This window comes from Callithrix jacchus, chromosome 19 (assembly GCF_049354715.1).
Source record: "Callithrix jacchus isolate 240 chromosome 19, calJac240_pri, whole genome shotgun sequence".
Lineage (NCBI taxonomy): Eukaryota > Metazoa > Chordata > Mammalia > Primates > Cebidae > Callithrix > Callithrix jacchus.
Window position 1 is genome coordinate 33,470,718 of NC_133520.1, and position 15,537 is coordinate 33,486,254.

The 15,537-nt window shown below is 46.9% G+C and overlaps 1 protein-coding gene across 2 annotated transcripts in view; it reads right to left on the reverse strand.

The window, feature by feature from the left end:
* RAB7B (RAB7B, member RAS oncogene family) overlaps positions 1 to 10,579 on the reverse strand; it is a 34,956-nt gene extending 24,377 nt beyond the window's left edge. For both annotated transcript variants that reach the window (XM_035281283.3, XM_054248276.2), the window contains exons 1-4: positions 10,393 to 10,579; positions 3,115 to 3,183; positions 2,471 to 2,597; positions 1,536 to 1,751 (exon numbers count right to left, since the gene is read on the reverse strand). In XM_035281283.3, coding sequence (XP_035137174.1) covers positions 1,536 to 1,751; positions 2,471 to 2,597; positions 3,115 to 3,167 — 396 coding nt within the window. In that variant the 5' untranslated portion in view covers positions 3,168 to 3,183; positions 10,393 to 10,579. The remainder of the gene's footprint in view (positions 1 to 1,535; positions 1,752 to 2,470; positions 2,598 to 3,114; positions 3,184 to 10,392) is intronic.
* Between the last annotated feature and the right edge of the window lie 4,958 nt (positions 10,580 to 15,537).

The window sequence follows — 15,537 nt, forward strand, 5'->3', positions numbered from 1 at the left end:
TGCAAGGCCCTGGTCATGAGAGGTGAAGTGAAATGTTCCCAGTGGAGGCTTCCTAAGGACCCACAGGGTGACCCACCGAAGAGAGAGCTTGCAACACCTGTCAGGCCCGGAGAGGGCAAGGCTGTCTTATGACAGTACCAGTCAAATGAGAGTTGCCCTGTTCTCCTGAACCTCTTCTCCTTCTTCCTCCTTCACTCCTGACAGGGTCTGAAACCAGAATTACCACTCCAGATAAGAGGAGGAAGTGTGGGCATCAAGGTTGGCAGTGAGGTTCTAAGGACCTACTCCCTCTCTTAGACCACAAGGTTCTCACGCACAGCTGGTCCCAGTGGGGGAAGAAATGGAGGCTCCTTGTCTTTGAAGGAAATTAGGACTTTACTGATTGTCCAAGGCTGGATATTTGTAATTAGAGAATTGACACAGGGTTTACAACCTGAAGTGACCACAGACCCGACGACTCCTAGATTATCTATTTCCAGCAAGGGCTTCTCCTTTGAAATTTCATTCTTGTGCGTTCAAAGCCTGCTGGTCATTTCCAACTAGTTCTACAAGTTCCTCAAACTCGGCCTGTCCAAACCAAAAATGTTTCTTTCTCTAGGAGCCAGAGGCCCCCTCTCTGCAGATCACAGCTTAGTTGGAAGCACCATCTCTCCCTCCCTTTCTCCACCCGTAAACACACTTGGTCATGCCAAACGATGCCTTATTTCTATTGCTTTCTCTATTTGAACCATGGTGAAAGTGTAGTTTAGACAGGATGATCCAGTTCCCCATCACTTTTCTGTATTTGAAACTCTAAAAAGAGAAACTTGGTTCAAACAGCTCTTTCTGGCAGTGTCTGGACTTTTGACCCAAGAGCATCCTTTACAAATTAAGTCTACCTATATTCTTTTTTCAGTAGTAGGCAAGGATTAAAAATGCTCTCTTCCCAACAGCCCTGTGATGGTAAACACCTCCACAAGCAGGGTCACTGCAGTCACGGAGTAGGCCAGCTGTCAGGCGGGTACCCCAATGGTCTGGAATATGCTTAAGCTAATAAAAAAATTACTACTTCCTCAGAAAACTTGTATATCCAAGAATTTATAACTGCAGACTCCCACCTTGACCCGATGCTACAGATTAGTTGAAATTCCACTGAGACCGGCCTCTAATGCTGTAACTCCTCCGTTCGCTGTCTCTGGACAAAATCACCTTCCGTTCTCAACTGATATCATGCTGTTTATTCAGCCCAGAACCCAACTCTTCCAGGAAACCTGTCCTATATTCTAGGCTTGGGTAGATGCCCCTTTACTGTAGTCCCTAAATACCCAAGGTATATCTCTGTTATTTCATTTACCATATCGTACCATAATTATCTTTTTATTTTACTTTATAATTATCTTTTAAAGTATCTGTGTCCGCTACTGGACTGTGAAATTCCTGAAGTAAGTAAGGACTATACCTGATTCAGCTCTGTGTGTGTGGGACCTAACGCAGTGCCTGGCACATAGTGGGTGCTCACATCATGTTTGTTGAATGAATAAATGAACAAACAGTACCTTCCGGTCTGCCAGATCGATTTTGTTCCCCAACAACACCATGGGGTAGGACTGCTCCATGGGGACAATCTTGGCCAGAACGTCACCCCGCCAGATATCCAGGGCTTCAAAAGACTCCAGGTCGGTGACATCAAACGCTAGGATACAGCCATCGGAACCTTTGTAGAACGTGGACACCATGGAGCGGAACCGCTCCTGACCGCCAGTGTCCCAGATCTGGAGGAGAAAGCAGCCGCCCCACGGGCAGTGATGAGGCTGGAAGTAAGCTCAGCTGGGTTACATCATGCTAAGGCTTCCTTTGCTGGGTAGCAAGCCCTGGTACAGGTGCACATGGTTCTTTCACACAGAGGCATCTTGACCCTCCCACCCACATATACTCCAACACCTTTGGGGTAACACTTAACATCCTGAGAGTAAATTCACATCTGAGCTCTCGTTTTTCCCCTGGGTCATCAAGGTGGGGGCTATTATTCTCGTCTGACAGATCTGGAAACTTGGATCTTGGGAATGTCTTGCCTAAGATCACCTGCCAAGTTTTCCAGAGAACCTGAGACTAGGCGTGGGGTCTCTCAACTCCTGGATTAGTGCTCTTCCTTCTAGATTGGGCATCAGCAATTTTTTTTTTTTCTGTAAAGAGCAGATAGTAAATATTTTAGGCTTTGCAGGCCATACTGTCTCTGTATGCCAATTATTACTCAACTCTGCCATTGTAGTGCATAACATGATAAGTTAATCAATGGGTGTGGCTGTGCCCCAGTGAAGTCTTATTTACAAATATAGGAGGTGGACCAGATTTGGCCCATGAGCTGAAGTTTGCCCATCTCTGCTCTCGACCATTCTAGCTCTGGTGCACATTGGCTCCATGAGTGGCTGTCGAGGGGTGGGGGTGATTTTCAGTGTATGTATGTTGAAGAGGGAAAAGGAGGGCTTCTTACCTGTAGCTTCAAAGTTGTGTCACCCAATATAATAATCTTTGAGAGGATGCTGGCCCCCAGAGTGGTCTGGTATTCCTCGTAAAATGTCTTGTGCACATATTGGTGAAGGAGGGAGGTCTTTCCCACACTGAAGAAAATTCCAGACACATGTGAACTCACACATGCTTCCATACCATTCTCAGAACCTTACCAGGCCCCTCTTGCCACTGTCTCTCCTTGAGATTCGTAATTGCAAATTTCGGTGGTCCATGGACCACACTTTGAGTAGCAAGGGAGTAGGAAATGGTTTCTAGAAGTAGAAGCTGATCGAAGTGAGCAGAATTGTCGGGAGACAGTGGAGTATCTTACAGTGATGGTCAGGTTTTTTCTGTGTGTGTAGGAGGTGGGAGGACGGATAGATGCTAAATGACTTGTCTAATTCACACAGCTGGTTACTGCAGAGTCACTGCAGATCTGGGACTAGAAACCATCCATTTATGTGCAGCTGCTTTCTCCCAACTAAGTTCTCTTTTGGGGTGTGGGATACACTTGCTGGTGCCGCTCTGAATCAGAAAGGGACCTATGGGGGATGGGAACACACCAGGAGGTCTCACTGTCCCTGGGTGAGGGGCTGCATCCCAATTCCCAGAGCTGACTTGGCTTACCCTATGGCTCCGACAATAATGAGTTTCAAGTCCACCTTCTTCCGGGGATTCATGGAGGGGCTTCAGAGCCTGTAAGGAAACAGAGGTCATCCACTTGCTGGTCAGTGTTTCTTGCAGCCATTGTCACTCTGACAGTGGCTTCTGCTTTCCCCTTTTCAATGGGCAAATGACTGCCCTGGGCCCAGGACTGGGTGGGGTAGTTCTTCGAAAGAGGCACATCATTCAGCGATTCTCTTACACCTTCTCCCTCGCCTTCCCTGGGGGCCTCCCCAAAGCTGGAAGGGTGATGACCCTCCAGGACAGGCAAATCTCTCATCCCTCTGCTCTACCAACCCTGCTCTTGGAGGCAGTCTGAAGTGCCCAGAAGACAGGACAGGATTGAACAGAGGCCTCACGGACAGCCCAGTGTGGAGCCAGGGATGGAGGGCCACGCAGGAAGAAGAGATGGGGGTGAGCAGGACAAGGGGTCCATTGTCAGGACTGCCCAGAGGCTTTGAATGGAAGACGGCCCCTCCCCCAGCCCAAGGTCTGGCTGCAGTTGCAGAATCAAAGGCTCCTCTCTAATGCAGCTGGCGGGGCTGTAACTGATACATGTTTCTGGAAAGCTATTGGCAGCAAGTGTTGAGAGCCTTAAAAATGTTCCCGCCTTCCACTTCTAGGAATTTGCCTTAAAGAAATTATTCGAAATGTGGATCAAGACTCTTGTTCAAGAATGTTCTTCACAGTACGGTTTATAAATAGCCAATAATAAAATAGTGGTTAAATCATAGCACACAATGAACTATTAAGCAGTCATTAAATGGAGTTTTTGAGACTATTACAATAATATGGGGAAATGCTCACACCCTAGGATCTAAATAAAAAACAAGATGCTAAACTGTACACACAATACCACCCAATACTTACAGGAGTAAGTATTACTTGTACAGATAAAGGCCTGGGAAGAAAGGAAAGAAATATATTAAAAACTCCCACAATTTCGCTACAGGATACATAGGTAAAGGAAATGAAATCAGTATGTTGAAGAGACGTCTACATGCCATGTTCACTGCAGCACTGTTCACAGTAGCCAAGATATGGAATCAACCTAAGTGTCCATCAGTGGATGAATGGGAAAAGACAATGTGGTGCATGTGCACAGTGGGGGCTGTTCCGTTTTTACAAACACTTACAATTTATGACAATATGGGTAAACCTGGAGGACCTTATGTTAAGTGAAATAACCCAGACAAAGAAAGACAAGTATCATATGATCTCACTTTTATGTGGAATCTAAAATAATTGAGCTCATAGAAGTCGAGAGTTGAACAGTGGTTACCAGGGGCTGGGCTGGGGTGGGCAGCTGGGGAGATATGGTCAAAGGATAAAAACTTGCGGTTAGACAGGAGGAGTGAACTCAAGAGATATATTATGCAGTATGGTGACTTTCATTAACAACAATGTATTGTACTCTTGGAAATTCCTACTAGAGTATGTATTAAATGTTCTCACCACTAAAAAATAAGTATGTGAGGTAATGCAGGTGTTAATTACCTCCATTTAGCCATTCCACAATGTTCTCACATTTCAAAACAACATGTTGTACATGATAAATGGGTACAATTTTTATCTGTCAATTAAAAATGAAAGTGATTAATTCTGGGTGGTAGGAAATTACATGATTTTAATTTTTTTTCTCTTTGCTTTTTAATACTTTCCATTTTTTAGCAACAAATATGTGGGGTTTTTTTTTTTTTTTTTTTGAGACAGAGTTTTACTCTTGTTGCCCAGTCTGGAGTGCAATAACGTGATCTCAGCTCACTGCTATCTCTGCCTCCTGGGTTTAAGTGATTCTTGTGCCTCAGCCTCCTGAGTAGCTGGGATTACAGGCATATGCCACCATGCCTGGCTAATTTTTTGCATTTTTAGTAGACAGGTTTCTCCACGTTGGTCAGGCTGGTCCCAAACTCCTGACCTCAAGTGATCCACCTGCCTCAGCCTCCCAAAGTGCTGGGATTACAGGTATATGAGCCACCACGCCCAGCGACAAATATGTCTTATTCCTAGAAGAGAAATGTAAATGCATATATATAAGTGTGTGTGTGTGTTTGTGTGTGTGTATCTTTTTTTTACAAGGTATAGCAAAACTATTGTAGGAGACATACCTAATTGGCCCTTTGTTTTACCCATACATACACATATGCATATGCACTATCCCCAACTCCTGGGTCTTTTGTCTTTAGATGCACTAAGCATGACAAGTAAACCTTGATTTGACTCTGCTCAGATGAAGTTTCAAAAGTTGGCCAGCTTGTGTTTCCTCTGGTACTTGGAAAAAGCTGTAAATATGACATCCTGAGGCCTTGGTTCTGATTCTCATTTTGCCACTTTGTGACCTTGGGCCAGTTACTTTCCCTCTCTGAGTATTGGCTGTCCAACTGGAGAATGAGCCAGCCCCAAAAGATTCAAGATGCCTTCTTGGTGAAAAATGCTTTATCTACTGGAGCTGGAGCTCACTGGCCATGAGAGCTGTGCTTGGGACCCAAAATGGGAAACCCCCAGAGACCTAGGATTGTTAATGTCCCCTTCATGAATTATGTCACGGACTGTATTAGTCTGTTCTTATGCTGCTATAAAGAACCTCCTGAGACTGGGTAATTTATGAAGGAAAGAGGTTTAACTAGTTCCACATGGCTGGGAATGCCTCAGGAAACTTAAAATTATGGTGGAAGGGGAAGCAAACACATCCTTCCTTACATGGTGGCGGGAGAGAGAAGCACAGAGCAAAGTGGGGAAAAGCCCCTTATAAAACCATCACATCTTTCGAGAACTCACTATTATAAGAACAGTAAGGAGGAACCACCCCCATGATCTAATCACCTCCCACAAGGTCTTTCCTCCAACACGTGGGAATTATAATTTAGATTACAATTCAAGATGAGATTTTGGGTGTGGGCAAAGCCAAACCATATCATGGACCAAAGGTGATTTGAAGCTCTGCTCAGAGCTGTTTGTCCCAGGAGCTAGAGTTGGAACTTCTGCTCTAACCCAGGAGGGCTGTGTTGGCATGGTGAGCAAAGGGTCTTCTTGACAGTCCATGCATTTATGCAGCAAATGCCTACATGCCTACTGCATGCAAAGTCTCGCACTAGACACTGGGAGCAGCACAGAGATGGAGTAAATAGGAACCCACCATAGGGTGTCATCAAGGAAGCAAGGACAGGGGCTGTGTGAGAGACACATAACAGTAGGTTGCTATGCGCAATGATAAAGTGCTCATACAGATAATAAAAGGCAGCATACTTATCAAAAAATGGGCAAAGAACATGAACAAGTTACCGATTGAAATCTTATTAAGAATTAGTAAGCTTTGAAAAGATACTCAACCTTACTATCAAGGAAATAAACATTTCAAAATACCATTTATTTTCACCCAGTAAAGAGGCAAAAATTTAAGAAGATTGATGACAATATTTAGGATTGGCAAGTGTGTTGGGGGAAACGGTCTTGTATATTGTCAATAGAGTATGAATTAGCACAGTCTTTTTGGAAGGCAATTTGACAATATCAAAACTGAATATGTATACAACCCAGGTTCTCATTCTAGGAATCTGTCCTACAGAAATACTCACGCATATGCTCAAATACATATGTGTACAAAGATGATTGCTAAAGCATTGCTATAATCTGACTGTCCATCAGTAGGAGACTCTCTACAGAAATTCTGATCCATTAATACTCTGGAACAATTGGCTGCTTTATTATTTATTTATTTATCTATTTAGAGACAGGGTCTCATTCTTTTGCCCAGGCTGGAGTGCAATGGCATGATCGTAGCTCCCTGCCACCTCAAATTCCTGGGCTAAAGTGATCTTCCCGCCTCAGCTTCCCAAGTAGCTGGGACTACAGGTGTAAGCCATGATGCCTGGCTGATTTCTTATTTTTCATTTTTTTGTAGAGATAGGGTCATGCTTTGTAGCCCAGGCTGGTATCAAACTCCTGGCTTCAAGTGATCCTCCCACCTCAGCCTCTCAAAATGTTGGCATTACAGGTGTGAGCCACCACACCTGGCCAAGGGCAGTTTTAAAAAGATTAAATAATGAAGTGGAAAGTCATACGTAATGCTTTTAAATAAGAAAAAAGAAAATCGCTGAATATTTTATATAGTGTGATACAGAAAGCCAGAGGTAGATTTATACTAAATGATTCATAAGAGAGATGGGAAAGGTAAATTAGAGGCCAACAGGTATTACTTTATGTCATGTATGTTTTGTTTTAAAATTTGTTACACAAACGTAAGTTGTTTTTGTAATTGAAAAATACTGGCGGGGCGCGATGCCTCACGCCTGTAATCCCAGCACTTTGGGAGGCCGAGGCAGACAGACCACAAAGTCAAGAGATTGAGATCATCCTGGCCAACATGGTGAAACCCTATCTCTACTAAAAATACAAAAATTAGCTGGGCATTATTGGGAACCTGTAGTTCCAGCTACTCGGGAGGCTGAGGCAAGAGAATTGCTTGAACCCAGGAGGCAGAGGTTTCAGTAAACCAAGATCACGCCACTGCACTCCAGCCTGGGCGACAGAGTGAGACTCCATCAAAAAAACAAAGATCAAATAATCATTTAATATTTCTTTAAAAAGATGTGTGGATGGCAGCACAAAGTAATTTGAGCATGACTTTCAGGTAGGACAAATTGCTTTTGTATCTGAGCAAGAGAGCAAGTCTGTCCAGTGCCATGGAGTGATCATGAGTGCAGGACTCAGAATTCTTAACCCGCTCCACACATTTGTGTCCTTGGGTGAGTTACTGAACCCTGGGGCATCTGTTCCCTCATGGGTAAAATGGACATCACTTGTGGCTGTGGCTTCCTCTGCAGGTGGCATGTGTCATGATCTTACAGCACAACAGGCTCCCCAACTTGGCAAAGATCCAGATAATTGTTTACCGACTAGGAGAGAGGGTGAGTCTAGAGACCAGAGCCCTGGTTATGCTTGCCACTTCCGATGGTGTAAAACCCTCCACCATGGCGACTGCAAGCCACCAGCGTGGAGCCTGCTCCAGCACACTCCTGCAAGGACCTCAAAGGTCATTTATGCCAAGCACTACCCTGAGCTTGAGTCATTTCTTCCACATTCATGAAAGGTAGAGCCAGACCTGGCCCATGGAGCTGCTTCCTCCTCCTAGGAGTATTTCTCCTGAGGGCCACACAAAAGTGCTCAAGATCCTTGTAAGTTACCTTGCTTTAGAGCTCCCACATCCCACTGCCTCCCTGGTTCCTTCCCCTGGATGATCACTCAGGGTGTGCCCTCACTGCAGGTTCCCCTACCCCATCCCAGAAGGGCAGGCGTTTGCTGAGGCTGCTATTTTATAAAAGCCCGGTCCTTGGGCCCAGCATCACTAAGAGCAACCAGAGAGTGACTGGGACAGGTCACTGTGGGCAGTGGGGGCGGCTTGTGGGGTGACACAGGCTGGCTTGCCTAGGAGGCACATGCTGATCTCATATGGCGGTCAGAGTCCCTTTCCAAGTCACCTCTGCTGCCTTTGGCAGTAAGCCTCCTCCCGCCCACTCAGCTGACTCAGATGCTTCAAACCAGGGAATCCTCCTAGAGTCCAGGCTGAGTCATCCTCTACTGTTAAGTAACAGTGAAAAGCAGGATTGAAATGCAGGACAGTGCCTTCAGCCAGCCCCGGTCCATACAGAGCAGAACTTGCGGCAACTCACTCCCCACTGGAGGTGCCCAACTCTTCCCCCCTCTTGCCTGGCAGCACTTGTAAACCTGGAGTCCTGGTCCTTCCCATTTGCCAAAGCTACATGGTAGCTCAGCTCCTGTGGAGGAAGAAGGACTGAGTTGTTACCAAGCCCCAGGGCCTGGAACCAGCCCTCCAAGGACCCTTGGACCCCCTTTGCTCTCACTTCTGCCTTCCTTTCTCTCCCTACCCTGCTGGATCCAACCTGAAACCAGGCACAGTCTTCTGTCACATCTGTGTTGGGTGGGGTATCACTTCTGCTGACAGGAGACGAGTGAGCAGGGCAGGTGAGGGTTCTGAAGAGACAGTCTCCCGCCCCCGTGGTACTGTCTTCCCTGGCTCTTGTCCACTTTCAGCACCTCCCCTCCCGATCCCATACCTTGGAGAAGGACAAATATACCCACGCTAAAAAAATAATGGGACCTACGATCTTGGGAGCAAAGTTTGTCTGTGAGAAGAGGCTATGTAGAGAGCACAGGGCTTTGTCGTCTCCCAGTAAAGCTCACAAGTCCGCCCTACCCACCTCAACCCTAACGGGTCTAGACCTGCTCCCTCCGGGAAGTGCACCCACAGCTCTGGTTTCGGGAGGCTCTGTGCTCTTCTTCTTCAAGTTGCTTGAGGGAATTAGTCTTGTCTCCTCGAGTAGACTGTTCATGCCTGGAGGGCAGGACTGTGCCTCACACCTCTGTGTATCCCACTAAAGAGCCTGACCAATGCTGGGATTCTAGAAACTTCCATGAACAGCCATCCATCCACTCATCCATCCATCTGTTTATATGTTCAGCATAGACAGTGCCGCTTACTACACACCAGCACTGTGTAGGTCTGAGGATACAGACAAATTACTATCTCCATGGGACCTTTGTGGTGAGAGATTGATCTGTAAGCCCAAAGAAATTATTTGTGTTAATACATAATACCTAGCAATTATAGAGGATGTGCAGTTTATGAAATGCCATTAAAGCCCAGTGGAGTCCTGGGTCAAGAACAACTAGTTGGTGGTAAACTGGGTAGAATGCAGATCTGTACAACTCTATTCATTGGCTCCCCTGGCATTGCAGCACTGGGCAAAGAGAAATATTTATGATTTAGAACAGGAGTGATAATTTCCTCCTCCAGGGGCCAAGCTTCGCCTGAGGAAACCCTTGGGCAGTCACGGTTCCATCCCAGAAGGTACTCTGTTGATATCACAAAGGGACTCTGGGTGCCAGCAGGGTTTTGCCCTCCTGTAGGGCTCTAGTTTCTGGCAGGTCCTGTAGGCTGGAGGCAGCAGCGCCGCCCTCTTCTGATGGGCCGGCAGCTGCGTCCTGGGACTGACAGCCCTTGTGGGTCCCATGGCTGGGCCCCAGCTCTTCGCACAGGCAGTGAAGTCCTTTCTTGCTGCCACACCCTGGGAGTTTCTCCAGGGTGGGAGTCTTTGGGCTGGATCTAAACTCTGCAGCTGCCAGATCTTTGCAGTCCCTGCCTCCGCTCCTCCACCCAAACACCCAAATAACTCTCAGGGCTGCAGGGGCAGACAGGACTGGGACAAACTCCCAGGCACTTACAGCTGTGGCTGTGTAGCACTCGGCCTCCGCTCCGAGGACAGCTGGGAGTCCTCTCTCAGTCTGGGGTCTCTTCTTAGAGCAGTAGTCTCAGCAGTGCCAGGGAAAAGGCTTTGTGATAAAGACAGGCAAAAAAAAAAGTCTGTTGAAGCCACGCCACTTCCCTCTGAGTTTTCCTCCTCTCGCTCTCGTGCACAGACTTGGGAAAGTTGCAAAAGAGGCTGGGCCGGGTGACCTCAGCTGTGTGGGTGGAGGGGGTGGAGTGGAATGGAAAAGCTAGGCTCCAGAGCCGTCCAGATTTGGGGCCCTCACGAATTTCATTTATAGGGACCCTGGTCCATGGTGATGAGGGTGGGAGCTGTGGGTCACGGGGCCTGCAGGGTAACGTGCCCCATTGTGGGCACCATAAGAACCTCAGGTTGGCTTTAGAAGCTTTTGCTTCTGCTGCTGGAAGCCACCCAGTAAAGGAGCCCATTGTTTTCTTTGAGGTTTTAGATACACACGGGTAGAAGATTCAGTCCTATCCCCAGCCTGGTAGGAAGAGGTTTTGATCTTGACGTCTTGCCTTTACCCCGATACCTGTACACACACACACGCACACACACACACACACACACACACACTCCTCTCCCACTCCAACACACAGCACACACATAAATAACACAGTACATGCCACATACCACGCACCACACACACTATACACACATACACACTCCTCCCCCACTTCAACACGGCACACACAAATAACACATATACATGCCACGCATCACACGCACTACACACACACCCCACAGGCACACCACAGACAACACCAATACATACCACACACAATAGACTCACCACACATACACACCACATACACAAACACCACACACACCACACATGGATCACACAAACACACCATACACATATCACACATATACACCACACACACACCACACATATACACTGCACACAAACACCACACATATATACCACATACTACACACACACCACACACACTACACACAAACATCACATATACGTATCACATACCACACACAACAAACACACCACACATACCTACTACACACAACACACACTACACAAACACACTACACATACCAAACAGAACTCATACACTACACCACACACAGCACATATACACACCACACACAAACATTACACATACGTACCACACACAACACACACTACATAAACATACCACACATACACACCATACACAAATACCATGCATATGTACCACAACACACAAAAAACACAAACACCCCATATACACAGCCTACATACATACCACATACAACATACACACAACACATACACCACACACAGACACATTACATGCATACCACACACAACACAAACTGCACACATACACATCACACATACATGTCACACACAACACACATACTACACAAACACACCACACACAACATGCATACACATTCACACACAGAAACAACACAAATACATACTACACACAATATACATGCAAATCACACACAGACATACATGCATATTGCATGCAGAAACAACACACATACATACCACACACCACATACACAAACAACATATATACATACCACAGACAACACACATCACACAAACACATCACACACACCCATGCCCCCCCACCACACATGCGTACATTAAACCCCACACCAGGCTTGTGAGATGTGAAGCAAGCCCTGACCTCTCCTCTCGAGTGAGGATTATGACCCAGCCTGAAATACCCGGGAGACCACAGCAATTTAAAACGCTGCCGGCATGCGGCTAATTTGGTATCTCTTTGAGCCGCCTGGAACTATGCCTAGAATCGCTATGACTGGCGGATGAAAGGAGAAGAAGTGAGTTTGGGCAGGCCTCGGCTGGGGATGTCAGGCCTCACTGGAGCCCTTCCGGGCATGCAATGCATTGGGGGCCCCCTTCCATCCCCACATCTCTTGTGAGGTGGGATTTTGCCTCCTTGGGGCGCGTTCTTCATCTAATAATCCTCTTGGTCAGAGAGTTCTTCCTTGTGTCCAACAGAAGTCTCTGCGTGTGCTCCGTAGCTACTGTCTATGTCTCATCTGGCCGATTACACGGCACAGTGCTCAGGGGGGCTGCACAGCACGAGTGTCCTTGCATCCCGCACTGGGTGGCTCGCGGTGCCAGGTACAGGCCTGGCCTGTGTATGTTGTGTGTGGCTTCTTCAGGGAAGAAAAGTTGAAGCTTATTTCCTTGTTCCAATTGGTGAATGTGCCTGGAGAGAGGAGGCAAAGGTTTCCATGGGCAGCAGCACTGGACGGCACACACCGAAGCTGGAAATCCTCCACTCCAGATCATGCTCACCCCAAATATCCCAGTCGGTGACTTGGGAAAGTGGGCATCAGGCCACCCTCAGGCCAACCAGTAATTCTTGATGACTGACGTGTTCTTAAACTGTTGCCCTTTAGAATTTCCCGATAGTCTTCTACTTTTTTCTGAGGCCAGGTTTTAAGTGAACACGTGTGTGTGAGTGTGTGTGTGTGTGTGTGTGAGAGAGAGAGAGAGACAGAATTAGATAGTGAGCCCTCATAGAGGTGTAGAGGTGCATTTGACCCTCTTTTAGAGAATACATGGGAGTTCCCGTGGGCCCGCTGCTGCCTAGGGAACTTTGGGAATGGGAAGTGAACTGTCCATGCTGGTCCTCACAGCCTTTGCACATGGGACTGAAACTGGTACTTTCAGGGTCTATTTGCAGAACTATCCTAACACCTTTGGGAGCCAAGTCGCCAGCCACCCCCAGGCTGTAATCCCTACTTCCTCCAGCCACATGGATGAAAAGTCAGCAACTTCCCTTCTGTTCCTGTGACACATGCTCCAGAGGAGCATGATGTCAGCGTCGACCCTGCAGAAGAGGCCCTGACACCACATTCCCTCACTGCTTCCTTTCTTCCCTCCTGCGGGTGTTCATTCAAGAAGCCTGTCAGATCCTTTCGGGGGTGCAGAAATGGAGAATTGCATTTTATCCGCGGAAATAAAACATGGGGCGAATAATGGCATAAGAAACGCAGCTTAAGGGCTGTGGGGATTTAGAGGAGGGAGAGATTAGTTCTAGTTGGGAGATGTCAAAGAGAGCTTTGTGGAAAGAAGGCATTTGAACTGGAGCTTGAAGGATGCTGAGGATAGCAATGTGCAGATGCGTGGTGAATGGAGCAGAGTGTCAGGTTCAATATGCAGAGAAGTGATGTGGGGCCAGGGAGTGGAGATGCTGAACCTCCGGCTGGCAGAAGAGAGTGTACGGGAAAGGCTCCAAGTCATAGCTGAGCACCTTCCCGGTTCATCCATGGGCTGAGATTTCGGTCTCGTGTCTCACAGCACTGCATCTGACAGCTTTTCGCTGTTATCTTAACACTCATTGAAAGGGAGTCATTTTGGGGAAACAGCACGTTCCTTTGATGAACAGAGGAGAAAGAATCTTGAGACTAAATGTACAAGTAAGAAAATCAGAATGATTCCATTTGGTGCAGGGTAGACTAGATGTCCAGGGAGAACAGGTGGCCCAACTGAGGCAAGGCCCTGAAGAGCCCTGAAAGTTGTGTCAGCTTGGATTGCATTTGGCATGCAGCAGGGGATCGTTGTGAAGTGTACGGCAGGGGAAGGGTGTGATTAGAGCTGGGCTTCAGAAGTATTTACCTGTGGCGGGAAATTAGAGATCTGGAGAGACCGATGGGGTTGCAGGAGGATTTTATTTAATGCGATTACAGGCTCAGTGGAATCGCTTCCTAATTTTGAGCAAAGCACAAGGAAAATGGGGCACCATTTATGCACCTAGTTGGTACAGGATGAGGAAGCCAGAACAAAGAACAGTTAATTAACTTGTGACATGTTTTGTGATGGACTTTACATTTGAAAAGTAACATTTTAAGAAACACATTCCATGGTCTTGAGCCTGTTTGCTTTGTGACCTTGCAGCTGGTGATCAAGAAACACAGGAACTTTTAGATGCCTGGGAACTTTGCTGAGAATGTGGGAAAGATACATAAGGCTAAACGGTTTACAGGGAGGCAGTTTAATATTCTACCTTCGAGCTGGGGAGGTGTTATGTTAAATGGCACACAACATGACAAGATTTACTTTATTACATAACAACTGCAAATTGTAAGGTTTTGTTTTACTATTATTGCTATTATTTAATCCCCGGAGAGCAAGAGACAGCGTCAGTGCCAGGATGTTCCTGGAATATTTCTGGTGAAAGGTAATGACTTTCGGAGGTGGGGGGGCACGGAAATAGGTCACAGAATCATTTCTGTGGCAGAACCAGCAGTGGCATTGTGAAGACCGAATTGCTAACTGGTTCAAGTGGACGTTGTCTGGCTTAGGCATCAATTTCACACTGCAGCCTCCACCGTGAGACTCCTGGCCAGCACCAGGCCAGCACATTCAACGGCCAGGGCAGCTCTGGCACAGAAGCCACCTTCAGAAAGCCTGCAGGGGTGCTGCCTAACAACAGGCTCCTACATGGCTCTTGGGGTGCTTTGTCTCAGATGAAAAATCATAAAGCCATTTTCTCTAGGGCTTTGTGACTTTGATGAGATTCGCCCATGCGGAGTGCAGGTCTGTGGCCTGATGAGCACAGGCCTGTCAGCTAGGAAAATGTTTACATATGTGCAATGTCACTGCATCCTCACAATGACCCCATAGAGCACCGTTGTCCCTTGGTATAACAGGGGGTTGGTTTCAAGACCCCCAAGCATACTACAATTTGAGCACACTAAGTCCTGCAGTTGGCCCCGAAGAGCCCACATATAGGAAAAGTCTGTCCTCCACATACATGGGTTTTGCATCCAGAGAATACTGGTTTTCTTTTTTTCTTTTTTTGAGACAGAGTCTCTCTGTGTTGCTGAGGCTGGAGTGCAGTGATACAATCTTGGCTCACTGCAACCTCTGCCTCCTGGGTTCAAGCAATTTTCCTGTCTCAGCCTCCCAGGGAAGCTGGGATTACAGGCACCTGCCACTATACCCAGCTAATTTTTGTATTTTTAGTAGAGACAGGGTTTCACCATGTTGACCAGGCTGGTCTAAAACTCCTGACCTCAAGTGATCCACCTGCCTCAGCCTTCCAAAGTGCTGGGATTATAGATGTGAGCCACTGCACTGGCCAAATATTAGATTTTTAATCTGCCT